The sequence below is a fragment of the Aplysia californica genome, unplaced genomic scaffold, assembly GCF_000002075.1.
Source record: "Aplysia californica isolate F4 #8 unplaced genomic scaffold, AplCal3.0 scaffold00264, whole genome shotgun sequence".
Classification (NCBI taxonomy): domain Eukaryota; kingdom Metazoa; phylum Mollusca; class Gastropoda; order Aplysiida; family Aplysiidae; genus Aplysia; species Aplysia californica.
This window is the reverse complement of record NW_004797534.1, coordinates 174,238-190,447: the sequence shown is the minus strand read 5'-3', so window position 1 is coordinate 190,447 and position 16,210 is coordinate 174,238. Positions and strand designations below refer to the sequence as shown.

Sequence of the window (16,210 nt, the reverse complement as noted above, 5' to 3'; positions counted from 1 at the left end):
AAACAGTTGTCCTTAACAGCCCTAACAGTTGGCATAGGTAGAAAACGGTGGTCTTTGAGACAGGGTATAATTGAATGGCATTGGGTGGGATGCTGATTTATTTCCTTTTGTTTAAAGTGTTTATAGTAATGGCATTTGTTTATGACAATACATTATACATGATACATAGAAGGAGTTGATCAGATTTTGATCTACAAGTTCAAGTGAAGACTGGCATAACTACGACAGCGACGTGAAAGAATTTGTTGGTTCAGGTTACTAAATTCTAGAATCTATAGACTCAAGTTTCTGAGACCTTTAAAAAACAAAAAAAGAACAGCACGAATTTTGTGATTGTGGAAATACTCTCAACAGATTCGGCTTTTGTGGATGAATTCAGTGGTGAGAATTTGTTTCTGTTTAAAGGAGCAGAAGCCGGCTTTCACCGGCTGCTACACTACACACTAGATTTCTGAATTAGATTCTACAACGTAGAAAATAGTCTACAGTCTACAGTGACTACACGACAACAAACAAAAAGAGTAAATCTAGAGTCTAGAGATCTAGATGTAGATTAGATCTAGATCTAGAATCATCTAGATCTATGTCTAAATCTCTCTAGAATCTAGATTATTTACTTTTCAATAAAAAAACGAAGCAAGTGGCTATTCTCCTGCGTCGCGCCGGTCAATAGATCAAGAAGCTATTCTCCGGCGTCGCGCCTCCAGTCTATTACTAATAATTTGTCGGTGCAGATTTGTAAATACCTCTCTCATCTGTTTGTCTTGGAAAAAAATTCCCAGAACTTTACCACTTCGTGCCACTTCCATTGATACTACAGACGATAGGTTTTCAGACACCGTGACGGCGTGACAAACTGCCCCAATTCCTCCAATTTAGAATTATGTTGGGTGCTAGAAGAAACGTGTTCACAACTATATTGACGCGAGTTCATAACAAAGAGTGAGTATGTAAGAAGGAGTCACATTTTTACTGTTTACAAAAATGAAGATACGACAAGAAAGTACTGAAGTCGCGACATATCAGTTAAGATGATCGAAAATTACAACAAAAAGAAATAAAAGTTAAACAACAAGCTATATTAGACAGGATTTTAGACACAGAATCAATATTTAAAAATAAGCAAATGGATGATGGAAATAAAAGAATTAAGTTGTGTTAGACAATTACCAAAGATAAAATATAATAATGAAAGGTAGACTTACTAGTACTAGGCCTAGTAATGACGCCGGAGAATAGCTTCCGATCTATTGACCGGCGCGACGCCGGAGAATAGCCACTTGCAAAAACGAAATCAAAACTGAAACTTCTCGCAACATGAATTTCCACATATAAAAAAAAACCAACCTCCCCTACCTTCCCCCCACACAGAGTATTTCTCCTGAATACTTATCAGTCAAGGTACAAAAGGAAACAGTCTATTAAAAAACCCCCCCCCACAAACAAACAAAAAAACAAATCTCTCAGTCTTCTACTGTAACATGCACACTTTTGCACCTGCAACTAAACGTTCTAATGACGCAAACTATTTTTTGGCAAGGCGGCCATCTTGTGTGATGTCAGACCGGGATAATACCCCTCCGATCACGTGACTACATCTATCAATACCCAATCGCATGGCACCAAAGATTCTCTACTACGCGATCTTCGATGGCCCAACGCTGTGGTGCGATGTTTTTCCAGGAATACCGAAGTGATAAGATGCGGTGCTCCGATCATGCTACTGCTTAATCTCTTCTGCGCATTGTTTATCGGGGGAGGGGAGAGGTAATCTTCTGGTGTCTTTACAGCAATTTTTGCGCGCTTTATTGTCTTTGCGTTTACCGTGTTTCAATTTCAAGAATCAGCGTTCTTACTGTTCTGAGCATCAACGATCTAAAAGCGATCTTCCATCATGCCAATAGGAATTTCGAAATGTTATTTGACATAGATCTACTGGAAACTAACCAATCAGAGCATGACTGATGGAGTTAGCCACAAGTGTGAAATTTAAACACATATGCAAAACACATCGATACAGATTTAATACGTCCAGCCACTGACCCAACATGTCGTTACACGCGGTATCTCCACCAAAGATTTTAGTAGAGAATCTTTGTCTCCATGGCCTTCTAAAAATAGTCTGTGGGTACCTGAGGATGTGATGACATCACATTACTAAAATTAGCAGCCGATCAGGCAGGTGCGTCCTTCTACGTTTAGTCGCATGTCAGTTTTGCAATTGCTGTTTCTCGAGATTTCCTCCTAAACCTGCCTTCACTTCCATTACTACGGCTGTACCACTACACTCGAAACTTTGAATTTAATCTTAAATTAGTAATTTAACTAGTACCATCTGTTTTGGCCCCAAGAGTAATGAAATATCAACATTTACTTTATATGGGTTAGGGGTAGGTGTGGGATTGGAGGATTGTAGAATAGTAGGGTGGTAGCTTAGTCGTTGTGGCCAAAATCGGATTATCCCGTAGACTTGAGATTCAGGTGACTTGACTGTTGTATTGCTGAGCTGAATGCTTTTCTCACGGTAGAATTGAACACATGAAGCGGCAGCGAGCACCTAGCACACCTCTGTGATTGGCCCAAATATAGATGATATATTTCCGCCATCTATTTTTGTCTTCTTCAGGGGCTTCTCTCGCCAGTTGACTAGATCTCACTGTGGCAGGCCTGGCCTGCTTACCGCGTGATGGGCTATGTCACTAGGTTTCATCGCAGACTGCTTGGGCTGTGTGTGTGTGCATTCACTTAAATGTGTGTTTGTGTGTGTGTGAGGAGAAGGTGAATTTATGGAATGAGAATTGCTAAGATTGTTTATAAAAGATAACATGAATTAATACACCGAAAAAAAACCCAACACGACGAGATCTAGTCAACAGTTACTTGCGAGGGAAACCCAAAAAGAGTCTTGGTGGAAACCCCGGAAGACGACAAAATAGATGACAAATTCGTCATCTATATTTGGGTTGGGCCGATCACAGAGGTGTGCTAGGTGCTCGCTGCAGCTTCATGTGAATTGAACTGTGCCAGATGTTTTTTTATTTGGAGGAAACAGAGGTCTGTTTCAGCTAGGAAGTCAGGCAAAAGTACCAATGCCAGTGGGTGATTGTTGTTAATTTTTAGACTTCTTGCATTATTGCGCCAAGTGACTGCACCACAAAGTGTTAAAAAGCGCCTCGTTTTGACTGTTGTGTGGGCAAGGACTTTAAACATCATTTCAATCCCTCTTGTACCTTTTTGAGAATGGTTTTGTTATTTTCCATGATGGGGGAAATAAGTATTGTGATTAAGCATACTTATGGTTTCTTTCTCTATACTTATGGTTTCTTTCTCTATACTTATGGTTTCTTTCTCTTCGTGTGGCATGGAAATATCAAACTCTTCGTTTCAAGTTTGTGCTGAAGAACGTAATGCAGAAACCTTCCAGTGTGACTTATTTTATCCTGCGGTTTTCAAGAGTAAGGAAGGGTCTTTGAAGTGAAAGTGCCATTTTATTACATATGATATTTTGGGCACCAGTCTCAATCCTCATGGCATGGGTATTTTTGAGCTTGGTGGCATGTTCTAACCATGCACCATTGCACCCTTACATTACTTTCCATGTCAAAGTGTGGGGTATTGTGGGGTATCTACTGAGCTAGGAGCTTCTTGAGCCGTAAATATTCTTGAAGCACCCTTGTCACTGATAATGAATGCATACCCTACCTTCCCCCCTCTAGGCTATCATTTGATAACTCATCCACATATCTTTGTTTACAATTTATATGATGGCAGCAACCAACAAAGCAGTTGTGTTTTGTCCTCAGGTTTCTGACGGGAATTGAATTTTCAAGATTTTCTACTCTTGAAATACTTAAATAACAACAAAATACGATTGCTCTTCACACTGAGGTTTCACATTACAGTAGTTCTATTTCATTTCTTGATTCTTTTTATCAATTTCTGTGCCAACCTTTACCACACCAAATTTTACCTGAAGTAATGTTTGCTTTCTCCAATTTTGTTAACATATCATTTACTTACAACTCAGTTTACTCACTTACTTTACACTTACTCTCTCCCCGTACCATCATTTTATTTATAATTGATATTTCGGGTTTTGGATTTGGTGCCTTCTTTTTATTTGATTTACTATTGACTGACTGTGCTTGTTCTATTGCAGTGGTTTTGTTTTGCCAGAGAAAGCACTGATTAGTGATTCATACGGGAAGCACAATGGCTGCCCAGCCAAATTCGCAATATCTCATCCCAAATGAGACAGAAGTAGCTCTTTTGAACTGCTCCGAAGCCTTTGAAGGGCTGTCCCAGCGGGAAAGACTTTACTCTCATCACTTGGCTCAAGCAAGTTTCAAAGGTGGCCTTATTGTCTTGCTTCAGGTGAGAACTGAATTATGCGGGAGTAAAATGAATAGTTTTTTCAAAGTATTCTCTTAGTTTATTGTGTGGAGGAGGGGTGTGAGTTGAAAATTGAAATCTCCAGGATGAGTGAATAATCACTGTGGTCACTAATGCCAGTTAAAAGAATTAAGGCAAAGGAAGAAAAGTACTAATAAACCACAAATGAAATTACCACTCTAGAACAGTAGTGAATTAGACTTGAGTTTGGATAAATGACTCAAAGAACTTTTGAAAGAAAAATTTTGATTCTACATTGTGTATTTGCAGCTTTAAAACTACCCACAGTTTTTACCTATTTTGGCTTTTTCATTTATGTTTCAGAGGTCCTCCATACCTTCAAGCCTCATGCAATAATCTATCTACTCCAGATAGACGTATTGTATATCAATGGAAAAGGAATTGGATGGTCTTTCAGACCTAACCAGTAGATTTCATTTTTTGTCAAGCTGTCTTGAAGTTGGACATTTTTTAAATTGTTACTAAAAATAGAAACAAAAACAGAAATCACACTTTTCAAACAGTCACAAAGAAGGAGAAAAAGTGTTTGAGAATTTAGAGTTTACAATATTTTATTGAAAACCTTGGCCTTGACCATCAATGATTTATTTATAGAATTCTGCGTATTATGTGTCAAAGATACACCATTCTGTTGGAAAATAAAGAAATGAGAGCCATTCTAGTACATCCTACAATTCCTAGTTATTGCCCTTGAATCTGGAAATTTCTTATCATGACTTTTTTCTCTCAAGCCTCCTGCAATAATCTATCTGTTCCAGATAGACATAGCACATACCAATAGAAAGGGAATTAGATAGTCTTTCAGACCTAGCCAATAGATTTCGTAGTTGTCAAGCTTTCTTGAGGTGTGACATATTTTTCGTGTAACTAAAAATAGAGGCAGAAATCAGACTGCCCCAGCAATCATAAAGAAGAAAAAAAAATTTACAATTTAGAGTTTACACTAATTTGATGAGAAAGTACATTAAATTCTGCATGTAATGTGTAAAAGACACCTCATTCTGTTGAAAAAGTAAAGAACTAAAGGCCGTTCTTGTGCATTCTACAAATTCTCGGTAACTGCCCTTGAAGCAGGACATTTCAGAGCGAGAATTTTATAATAAAACCATCAATTTTAATACCTATTTTATATTTTTTAGCCTATTTAGTCATTTTTATTTGACAAAAGTACTTTACAAAATCTTTCTTTATAAAAGTAAATAATAAATGTATTTTATAGGCGAAATACAACTTGCACCAGCCATCGTATATATTTTTATACGTTATAATACTGCATGAACTGCTGAGAGTTAATTAGCTACACAAAGCCAAAATTTTGTGGATGTAGTGCTGTTCATGAAAATTGCAATAGAGACTAATTTTAGATGGTGCAAGTTATGATTCTTGTTATGGTTGATTTAGTACATTATATACGATTTGATGTTGAGAGAGTCTTTGTGTGAAGTGTTAGAAATAATTCTACTGTTCTGTGGTATGAACTGTGAGAGGGTGTAGTCCTCAATGGAAATATTCTGGCAAAATAATAACTTTAGTAACAATAATTGTACCAACAGCAAACTTTTATTTATAGTGCCCCCTTTCACTTGAAAAACTGTATATTTTGCCATTTGTTGATGGTAATCCTTTCGTCGAAAGCTGTATAATCAGATCAGACCTTGCTCTCACTGTCATTGGAAATGATTATCTATGTTCGTCTACAACCCTTAATTGTTCTCTATTTTATTTACAGACATCTCCCGAATCGCCAGGGATATTTGTCTTGTTGCAAAAGTTGTTCAGGAGTCAAAGTCCAGCTGAAGTGTCTGAACTAGCTAAGAGTGTGGGCTTCTCAGATGAAGATGTCCAGGTATAATGCTTTATGTTACAGTGATGTCTTTTGGTATACTAGCAAAAGGCGAAACCTGTTATTTCTTGTTTCAATGACTTGTGCTCTGATGCTTTAAAAATTTGTTTGTAAGGTTGGTACAGATATATATGGTATATATATATATATATATATATATATCTAGCTTTGATCTTTTTAATGTTGGCTTGTATACTGGTTATGTAAAATTTCTAATGAACAATGTTTTTGTTCTTTAAAACAGAGACAAGTTTTCCCGTATATCTGAAACTTTTTACAGACTCTGTAAGAGTATATATATATATCATGTATGTTTTAATAATGGTACGTTATGTATAATACATGTGATATTTACTTCCACAGGCTTTTTTCATCTACGCTGCTGCATTCTACTGCAACATGGGAAACTACAAATCTTTTGGTGACACCAAGTTTGTCCCAGCAGTTGAACGGGTAAGTTCTTTGTCCAACTTTTTACGATAAGAAAATATAATTTTTTTAGTAATGTTTTCCCGAGAGTGAAGATAGGGGGAGGGACAGGGGAACTAGTCATCTTGGTGTTGAGCTCCTTGCATTGGGAGTACATCATTGATGTTTGATCTTAGTTCAGGTGCACTTATCCAGTAGAGTTGGGGCGAGCGGATGGACGGGTTTCGTTACTCGCGGACTCAGTCAGAGCGAGTGGGTAACGGATGGCTATGCGAGCGGACTGCGAACCTCAAGATAGTTTGTTTTTTCGGTCTACTCCACAATTTTACTCGCTCAGTGAGTGGACTGCGGACCTCAAGTCTCAAGTCGGTTAGTTTCTTTGGTCCGTTCCACAATTTTATTCACTGAGCGGGTGGCCGAACGGACGAACTCTAGCAGACAAGATACTCGACGCGAAGTTAGGCCCGTCGCCTATTGTTTGTTAATTAGGCGTAGGCCTAGTGTTTCAAGCAGCTAGCGGTGCCACAGGGAGTGAGAGAAGCTGGTGACGTCGTACTAGATCTATGTGTGTAACCTTTCAACTTTTGGTGGGCACACTGTGTAGCCTACGTTCCAATTATCTCGAAGGCGAAGTTTAAAGAATTCCCAAAGGCCTTTTTTTTTTGGTGGTGGATGGGGCACAGAAATTTCTGCCATGAACGCCTAGCTACAATGTGGGGCAGAAGGGTGATTTTTTTGGGGGGGGGATGGGGGGTGTAGGTAGTATGCAATGGAAGGAGTCGCTCCCCGTCCGTCCGTCCGACCGTTCAAATGCATGGAGTCTCTCTGTCTGCCCGTCCGCTCGCTCGCTAAACGAACTGTTGTTTCTGTCCGATGGGTAGCGAGTAGCGAACTATTCTCAAGCGGACGGCTGTTCTCATTTGCGGGTAGTGCCAGCAAGTAGTTCGTTACTCGCGGGCGCTGATTTAGCGAGCGCGACCCAACTCTATTATCCAGAGGTGAATACCCTGTAATCTTTCTTTTTGAAAAGGTAAGGTTATGTTGTTGAACACCGTTCTATTACCTATTCCTAACATCTGCTCTTATTCATATCATAGCTTTTCATTGTCGTGACAGATAAGTCATCATGATGTCATTATTATGAATTTTAATTATAATCTTTAAAAAATCATATATGGAGGATTGATAGTTGTTTTTTATTTGTGTCCTATTTTTTTGTCCCAACATTTTCTGTCAAACATGAAATATATTGTACCAGCGCCTGTCTTAGTTGGATTCACTAGGTGTTTACTATTAAGAAAACTGTCATGAGAGTGATTTATTTTGATTATAGTTTTGGGTGAGTTTGTGTTAGTTTTTAAGGATTTTACACCACTCAATAATTTAGCACCTTTATCTGCATGATGTCTTCTCAGTAGTAAAAACATTTACCCACACAAAATGACTGTCAAGTTGAAAAAACCTTGCAGAACTTATATTTGGGCTTTGAATTTTATTCTTTTGTTCTTGTTCCTTTTTTTGTGTTGACAGAGCAAAATGGAGTTGCTGGTGAAAGCTAGCAAAGCTTACACGGATGATAGTGCTGGTCTGCAGCAGCTTTGGGACAAGGTCAAGGAAAGGATGTTTTCCCTCGGTGACCGTGACAAAGAACTCGGCTTGGCTCCCAAGGTTTGTATTGTGTCTCTGTACGTTGGACTTGTTGTTATCGAAAGGCTGGTGGTTTTCAGAAACTTCTTGTACTACGAAATGCAGATGGTCAAGTCTTAAAAAAGAACAGATGCAGAAAAAAGAAGTAAAAGATAAGGAATGAAATTAATCTTTTTGGAAAAGTCAGGTTACCTTATTGCGTAGTAAATTTTTACTGTAGAATGAACAGAATAGATGCAGATAATGCTGGTGTGATGGGCTCCCAGTTGTACCATGCATACTTGATTTATGTGTGTAAAAATAGTTATTTTTTAGGATGCTGAAAGTGATCTGATAAATAATTTTTTAAAAACTGTTTGTGAGCGGACATGTAATATTTGATATTAAAATTTGTTGTGGTTATATTCAATGGTGTGAATGCTAATGTTTCTTAAAAAAACATTTGCTCTTTGTAAATTTTATATGAATCATAGGTTTTAGTGATATCAGTCATGTTCAAGGTAAACTTATTAAGAGGCATTATAAGGTATGTTTGTTGACACTACTGTGTTGTGTATTTTGTACTTGAACTTGCTTAACTTTAGTTCTCATGAGGAACAACTCTTCAAGACTTCTATTTTCAACAACTTGGCTTTGGGCTGTTCCAGAAGCTATTGGAATGGTGGTCACCACCACATTAACACTGTGCATGGGATAGTCCCTTTCTCCAGCAAATTCATGCTGGAGTTAACGATTGCGTTTATGTATATTTCAGTTATCTGTTGTAACAATTTATACACATTTTCTTATTTACACATATATTTGAGGAAGCTTTATGAAAACAATGGTTGTGAATTGTTGTAGATAAGTTGCGTATATTTTTCCAGGGCACAAGCACATATTACTCTGCCAACTGCGATGAGAATGATGCCAAACTTGTCCAGCCATTCTTGGATGAAAAAGTGGGTGCATTGCAACTTTTTTTCCATGATGCCTGTACATATTTTAGGAGCTTCATCGATTGTTGTTACTATGAAACTTCTGAAATAATAATTTGCTTTGATGGTAGTACTGTAACTGTTCTTGTGAGGAAGGATAGCCTTTATACTTTATGTCATTGGAATGTGTTTTGATAAATTGATGGAAAAGACGAGGTTTTGAGATGTACACAATTTATTTTTCCTTTTTAAAGGCTTGTTGGGCATGTAGATAAAAATATACTGTATTAGTAGGTTGCCAGTGACTTTTATAACATTTATATTTTTACCCAAAGATCATATCATAAGACTCGTGGTGAAGCCAGAAAGAAATGAGGTTTGGTTAGATTGAAATTGCAAAGTTTATTTCATGGCTCATGGAATGTCTGGGAAGAAATTATGTCATGAATGTAGACTGTGGAAGACTGTCTTGAAATAATGAAATGCTCTATGTGGCTGCTTTAAAGGCTGCCATGAAGTTTGTCTTGAGTGTTGGAGAGGAAGGGGATAACCGATTATTTCAACTTAATTTTTGTTTTACAGAAAATCAGTCCCTACAATACTCGCTTGGTCAAAACCGCGGACGAGTGTGGTGAGACTGTCTATGAAGTGTGTTTGGCTTCAGCAGAACATGGAGGTTAGTGACTCAGTGGTTCCTATCATCAGGTGACAGGTAGAGCAATGCTTTGTGAGCACTTCTGACTTAAAGTATTTACACGATGGATTTAGACAAAACCTTTTGTGTAATAGGATTTGTATTACGAGAATTATGTGTTGAATGTAAACTGTTTTCAAGAGTTAGTAGAATATTTTACTTAATGGAGAAACATATTATGTTATGTTTTCCTCTGAAATTTACGGACAATACAATAAGATATGGTCTTTATTGTAAGCTGATAAACCTTGAGATTATGCTCTGTAGCCGTAGAGAAGAATCACTAGTGATCATTAAAAAACAATATTTCATCTGTTGCAGCTGCTGTTATTTCTGGCTTCCCTGATGACTCTGTATTTGGTGAGCATATGTATACCCCTAGTGGGGAAAAAAAGGCCATCAAGTTCAAGGTCACGAGGGGAGACTATTCCCCCCTCATGCTCATGTTGAGTGAAGAGCTCTCCAATGCTGAGGTACTTTTATTGATTTATATACCGTTGATTTACTTTGACACACTGGGCCTTTCTAATCTGCAAGGGATTAGTTTCACAACTTCCCAAGGCTAACAAAATTGATAAATGTTTAATCATTTGTATTTAGGTTGAGAAAGGTTTGATTGAGTATGAAAAGTGGATTTGATCTCTTTTGCGGTACATTTTATATGAAATGTGACTTTGACCCATAGTGGGTTTAATTTTGTAGTCATCAAACATCTATTGTCTTTATCTCCCCTCCTTCTTTTTTGTGTTTGTTACTCTCTTGTCACTCCACTAATCTTTGGCACTTATATGACCTTATTGTGTTGCAAGTGCTGCAGAACACTTACTAATAATTTTCTTCATATGTGAAGACGAACTATATGCATTTCTTTTTATCTTCAAGTGTGCATCTCTTGTGAAATAAATATGTTGTTATTCATTATACTAAGTCTGAGTCTGCTTGTAATCCTTTGTAGGATATACTTGATTCTGATTCCAATTTGTATTTTTCTGTATCTGTTACAAGATTTGAATGTAAGAAGAATAATTTGTTAATGTTTGGCTTTGTTCATGTCACTATTCTTATCAAATTGTTTGGCCTTTTCTATTGGTAATTTGTCAATGTATTAGTCTTACTTAAAAATGATTTTGTCATTTCTCAGCCTATTGTTTTTGTGAGTATTTCTTAATATTTTCTGACTATTTCAGGTGCTGCAATTTGCTTCAATAGTTGTAATTAAAGCTTTGACATTTTTTTTAATTTTTAGCAATACGCAGCTAATGACAATGAAAAGTCCATGCTGAAAGAGTATATCAAGAGTTTTACAACGGGCTCCATTAATGCTCACAAAGATGGTTCCAGGTTCTGGATCAAGAACAAAGGTCCTATTGTTGAAACGTAAGTTTATGACATCTGTATAGCTTACACGCGTGGACAGTTTTGAACTTGATTTTATTCGCATGTCCTTGTGTGAACAGCATCTATTACCATCAGCTATGTGTTACTTTTGTTCAAAGCTTGAATTCTGGTTAAAAGTTAAAGGGTAAAACAATTGCCTGAGTGTAAACACTCACTGCCAGAAACTGATATCTATTGTAGTTACTGTAATATAACCGTTTGTCTCAACTATGCTAGATACTCATGTGCGCTGTTGCTTTCTGTGGAGAGGGTCTTTGACTGCTCTCTTTCCTGAAATGGTTTCTTATCGGGGGGGGGGGGGGGGGGGGGGGGGGGCTACAATTTGAGTTGTAGGCATTTTTAGCTTCCTCAGCCTCTCCTACAACTATTTCATGGCATAAGAACCCCCCAAAACCGTATTTTTTCCCATACCGGGCATGTTTGTAACCGCCATTTCCTCATAAAGTCAGTATTTTATTTTTCTTTATCGGCCGTTTTCTCAAAATGCGACTTTTCTCTATACTTTTTTGAATAACTCCACCATTTTTCATCCAATGTTCATGAAATTTTCACAGAATGAAGAGAAGAGGTAATACTAAAAATTTGTCCGTTGAATTTTTTATATATGGAATAGATTTTTGTTGGTGGTGTCTGGAGTGTGGATTTTCACGGATTTTTCGCAAACTTGCATGCTACCTCAGGAAAAAATTCATTAAAAATTTTCTAATTCGATTAGGAAAAAAACAACAGACAAATTTTTAGATCTAATGTTTGTAAACACCCATGCAAAAAAACAATCAATTTCCATAAGCGATAAGTGCGGTATTCATTACGTAAGACATGTCAATAAAATCCAATATGGCGGCATATCCATGGAAACGAAACTTTCTTCTCAAATTTGATTGCGGATTTTAAGACTCCTTACTATGCTTGTTATATGTGTGAAATTTGGTAAAATTCGGTCCAGTAATAAGCGAGATAGCCTCCAGGTGTAGCCCCCCCCCCTTAAAAAACAAAAACACATTGTGAAAGTGCCAAACTTGAATTACAGCACAAATTAAGCAAGATCTGAATTGCTGGCAGAGTTGCTGAGGATATCCTGCTTTGTTCCATGACAGTGCAGATTCATGCTTATTATGTGTAGACATGAGACTTGGATTGAAAATCGCTTGAAATTGTCATTTCATGTTGCCCATTTTGGTTGGTTTGTGCCAATTCATATTTGTATGTTTGGTGATACTTTAATCTTCTACTTCTATCTCGAAGTACCTAGATTTTTATTGTTATGCTTTGTTAGAGCTTTTAGTGTGTGAGCCTGAGGGCATACTTTCAAGACACAAAAAGTTTTTGCTTGTAAAAGGTTTGTCTGTCTACACACTAACATATCAAAAGGTTCAGCATAGTTTGTTTGTTTGTTTGTTTTTGTAAAGTGTTTTACGGCCCTCGCAACTGCATAAGATCATATGAGTGCGAGGAACACACCTAATATTTTCAGTTGGTAGGAAATTTTGAATTTTGCCCAGGTGGCGGCCGAAGCCTACTCTTATCGATTTTAGACGACCAAGGGATCTTTAACATGCGCAACTTGCACACGGGCCCTCCGAGATTTTTCGCCCTTGTCCGAGAAGGCTAGGTGTAGATCTTTCCTACCAGAAGATCAGGGGTGTGGCTGAAAGACAGCAGTAAGAAGAAGGGAAGGAGTAGCAGTAGAAAGGCTGCAGAAAGAATCAGGAGCCCAGAGGAAGGGGCAAAGGAGGTAAGGGCAGAACTGAGAAAGAGGAGACGAAAGCAGACGACAGAACATTGCTAGAGAGCAGGAAATGAGGTGAAAGGAGACACATTTAGAGAAGAAAATTTTTCGGTCGCTACCCGGATTCGAACCCGGGACCTTTGAATGAGAGGCCAATGCCTTAACCTCTAGGCCACGAGAGCCCCCTCAGCATAGTTAAAAATATGTAAGTGGGTGAAATTTAAAAGGCTTGAAAAAAGAGAAGCCTCTCTGATTTTTTATATGCTTGGGGTCGGTTTTGGGAAAACAAGAGATTTCTGGACTAAAGAGATTGATCCCTCTTCTGTATTCTTTTACCAACCTTCAGGTACATTGGATTCATTGAGTCATACAGAGACCCATACGGTGTGAGAGGCGAATTTGAAGGTAGGTTCCTGGTGTTCTCTTATCAGAGGAAGTCTCTTTTCTTAGTAGTTATTGCGGTATCAGTCACTATTATGTATTTGCTGGATGTTTCACCTTTCAGACTTAATTTTTTTGTTAGACAGGTGAGAGGTAGTGAAATCCTTATATTTATATGGAATTCATATTGGTACTTTCTATCACTCGTAAGTAGACTGATTAACCTCAGTCAGTTGAAGCAACAACAGCATTGCTCAAACAGAATGGCTTATTTGAAAGAAGAGAGGAATAGTGCTTTGCTTGCTCTAAGAAATTGATGTTGTCTGATACATCACTAGGAATATAGGTAAGGAAGCAAAGAGTTGAGCTAGTATGAGACACTTGAATATAAAGTTTGTCCAGATCTGTGCAAAATGAGTTACACGTTTTTGTTTGTTCCAGGTTTTGTGGCAGTGGTCAACAAAGCGATGTCTACCAAATTTGCCGCTCTTGTTTCGGGTGCAGAACACCTGCTTGCCCATCTTCCCTGGCCTGCAGAATTTGAGAAGGACAAATTCCTCCGACCAGACTTCACATCTCTAGACGTGCTGGGTTTTGGAGGCAGTGGAATCCCAGCCGGCATCAATATTCCAAACTGTGAGCAAAACCGACGTGAAAGTCCAGTTTTATAATTTACTGCCAACACTAGGTGGAATGCTATGATTGCTTATTTTAATTTCTTCCTCTGTGAATGTGACAATAAAAAATGTAACCAAAGGTTTTGCTGAAACAATACTTTATTCACTGAATGTACTGACACTATTAGTTTGCTGTTATGAAGCTGGAATGAGAAGACACCCTGATGAAATTCTTTCCTAGATTTTCAGGAGACATCTAGAGAATCAAACTGGTGTGCAATTAAAGTTCTTTAGTTTTTTCTATTTTCTTTTTGTTAGAGAGGAGCAAATTTTTACTCTGACTGTCTTTTTTCTTTACTCTGTTGTAGATGATGATATTCGACAGTCTGAAGGCTTTAAAAATGTGTCACTGGGCAATGTGTTAACGTCTGGCTACAAGGACAGCAAAATCACATTCCTGAGAGATGAGGATAAGGTATGTGTGGAAGTCATCATGTGCTTGTTATTTTCTGATGCAAGATAGCCTAAAATGAGCCTTTGGTTATGTCTGAGAGATCATTCAAGAAGGAAAATTTAATGAATATATAATGTAACATCTACTGGTAGGTAGATAATGTACTGTAATTATTTTTCACTATATTACAGTGTTAATAAAACTGTTAGTTTCATTTGTTAAAAGTCTATATGTGAGACAGCGTGGTGGAATCAGGCTCTCGTCAAAATAATCAAAGTCAAGAAACTTGTATTTTTCCGCAGGTTTCTGAATTAAAAATTTTGTTTTGTTTTTTTGCTCAACGCCTTTCATGCCCATTACAGAACTCATTTCAGTGTGGATTTTTTTGAAAAAACGTTGATTAAAGGCACAAAGAATGTAAATTTTCAGTTACCACGGACTCTTAAGCTAAGGAAATAACTAATCTTTGGCGGCCATTTTCTCACTAATTTTACCTCTGAAAACAGGTGACCCCACCTCCTTCTTTCGCAAATATCTCGACTTGTATTCAAAGTAAATGGATATTTTTTTCATCCAAATAAAGACAAGTGAACAAGCTTTAAGATGATACAAATAACTCTACATGCCCAAAAATGACGAGAGCCTGATTCCACCACGCTGCATCATATATGTTTAAAATTCAGCTTATCTCTTTTAGGAAGAAACTGATGTAGCGTACGAATAAATAAAAAAAGATGCAAGGTTCTATCAATAGGGCTGATATCATGAAAGTGTTAACTATTCTTTGACAGGAATTGTACAGCAAGTACAAGATTTCCTCCTTTGAGGTGCAGGTTGGACTTCATGAGCTCCTGGGCCATGGAAGTGGGAAACTGTTTGTGGAGGTAAGCAGATCTCAAAAGACCGGTTACAACTTTAAAACCACTTTTCGTCTTTTTACGCTTGATACTGTGATTTGTATGATTCAGGTCATAAAGCAAAAAACAAAGGGGTTTACCACTTTCAAGTTGATCAAGATTTTATGTGTTCGAAGTGATACACTACCAACAATAATGTGGATTTGTTCCTAGACTGGTATGACAAAGTGATGATGGTGAGAGACTTGCAACTTGTCAGAGCACTGGAAAGTGCTGCCAGTGGATACTTTTTACTGATTTTCTTTTCTTGTTTTTTCTTTAAAGTATATTGGAGTGAAATCATTATAGGCCATTCGTTTGGAAAATAAAATGGTTTGTTGCTTATAACTTTTGGTAGGATAGATCAATTTATTTGTAATTTTGACACTATACACATTTTAACTTCTCTTTAAAGTACTGAAAAAATTGTTTGCATTCCACCACTAAAATGCAACTTTTTCTCTTTCATTTTGTTATATAATCAGTTTAATTAAAGCTGATACCAAGAAAGGCATTGCCATGTGAACTCAGTTGACCGAATCTTGTTAAAAAATGGAAATTTCTAAATGTCAAAGTCCAATTCAGAGGAAATAAAATATTATTCTTTGAGAACTGTTTTTAATCTTTTAGTAGACTTCTTTCAAGATTACTGTTTGCACTTTCATTCTTTTAATGAATAGCATTTTCCTGTTCTTTTTACTTCTTCATTTGATCCGAATTGCCCCAGAGTGACTTTCTTATCCTTGAAGTCATGACTATTTTTTTGAAAGGAGATGAAGGCTGAATGAGCAG

General features: G+C 37.4%; 1 protein-coding gene across 2 annotated transcripts in view; it reads left to right on the top strand.

Annotated features, from left to right (window-relative positions):
• Positions 1–16,210, top strand: part of LOC101859791 (dipeptidyl peptidase 3) — a 46,958-nt gene that overhangs the window by 17,946 nt on the left and 12,802 nt on the right. The window contains exons 1-13 of one of the 2 annotated variants that reach the window (XM_013083951.2): positions 184–381; positions 4,160–4,374; positions 6,143–6,259; positions 6,620–6,709; positions 8,216–8,353; positions 9,199–9,273; positions 9,832–9,925; positions 10,265–10,416; positions 11,190–11,320; positions 13,417–13,475; positions 13,893–14,087; positions 14,437–14,543; positions 15,314–15,406. In XM_013083951.2, coding sequence (XP_012939405.1) covers positions 4,213–4,374; positions 6,143–6,259; positions 6,620–6,709; positions 8,216–8,353; positions 9,199–9,273; positions 9,832–9,925; positions 10,265–10,416; positions 11,190–11,320; positions 13,417–13,475; positions 13,893–14,087; positions 14,437–14,543; positions 15,314–15,406 — 1,413 coding nt within the window. In that variant the 5' untranslated portion in view covers positions 184–381; positions 4,160–4,212. Of the gene's footprint in view, positions 1–183; positions 382–4,159; positions 4,375–6,142; positions 6,260–6,619; positions 6,710–8,215; positions 8,354–9,198; positions 9,274–9,831; positions 9,926–10,264; positions 10,417–11,189; positions 11,321–13,416; positions 13,476–13,892; positions 14,088–14,436; positions 14,544–15,313; positions 15,407–16,210 lie in introns of those variants that run through there. The other variant, XM_013083950.2, reaches the window with a different exon arrangement.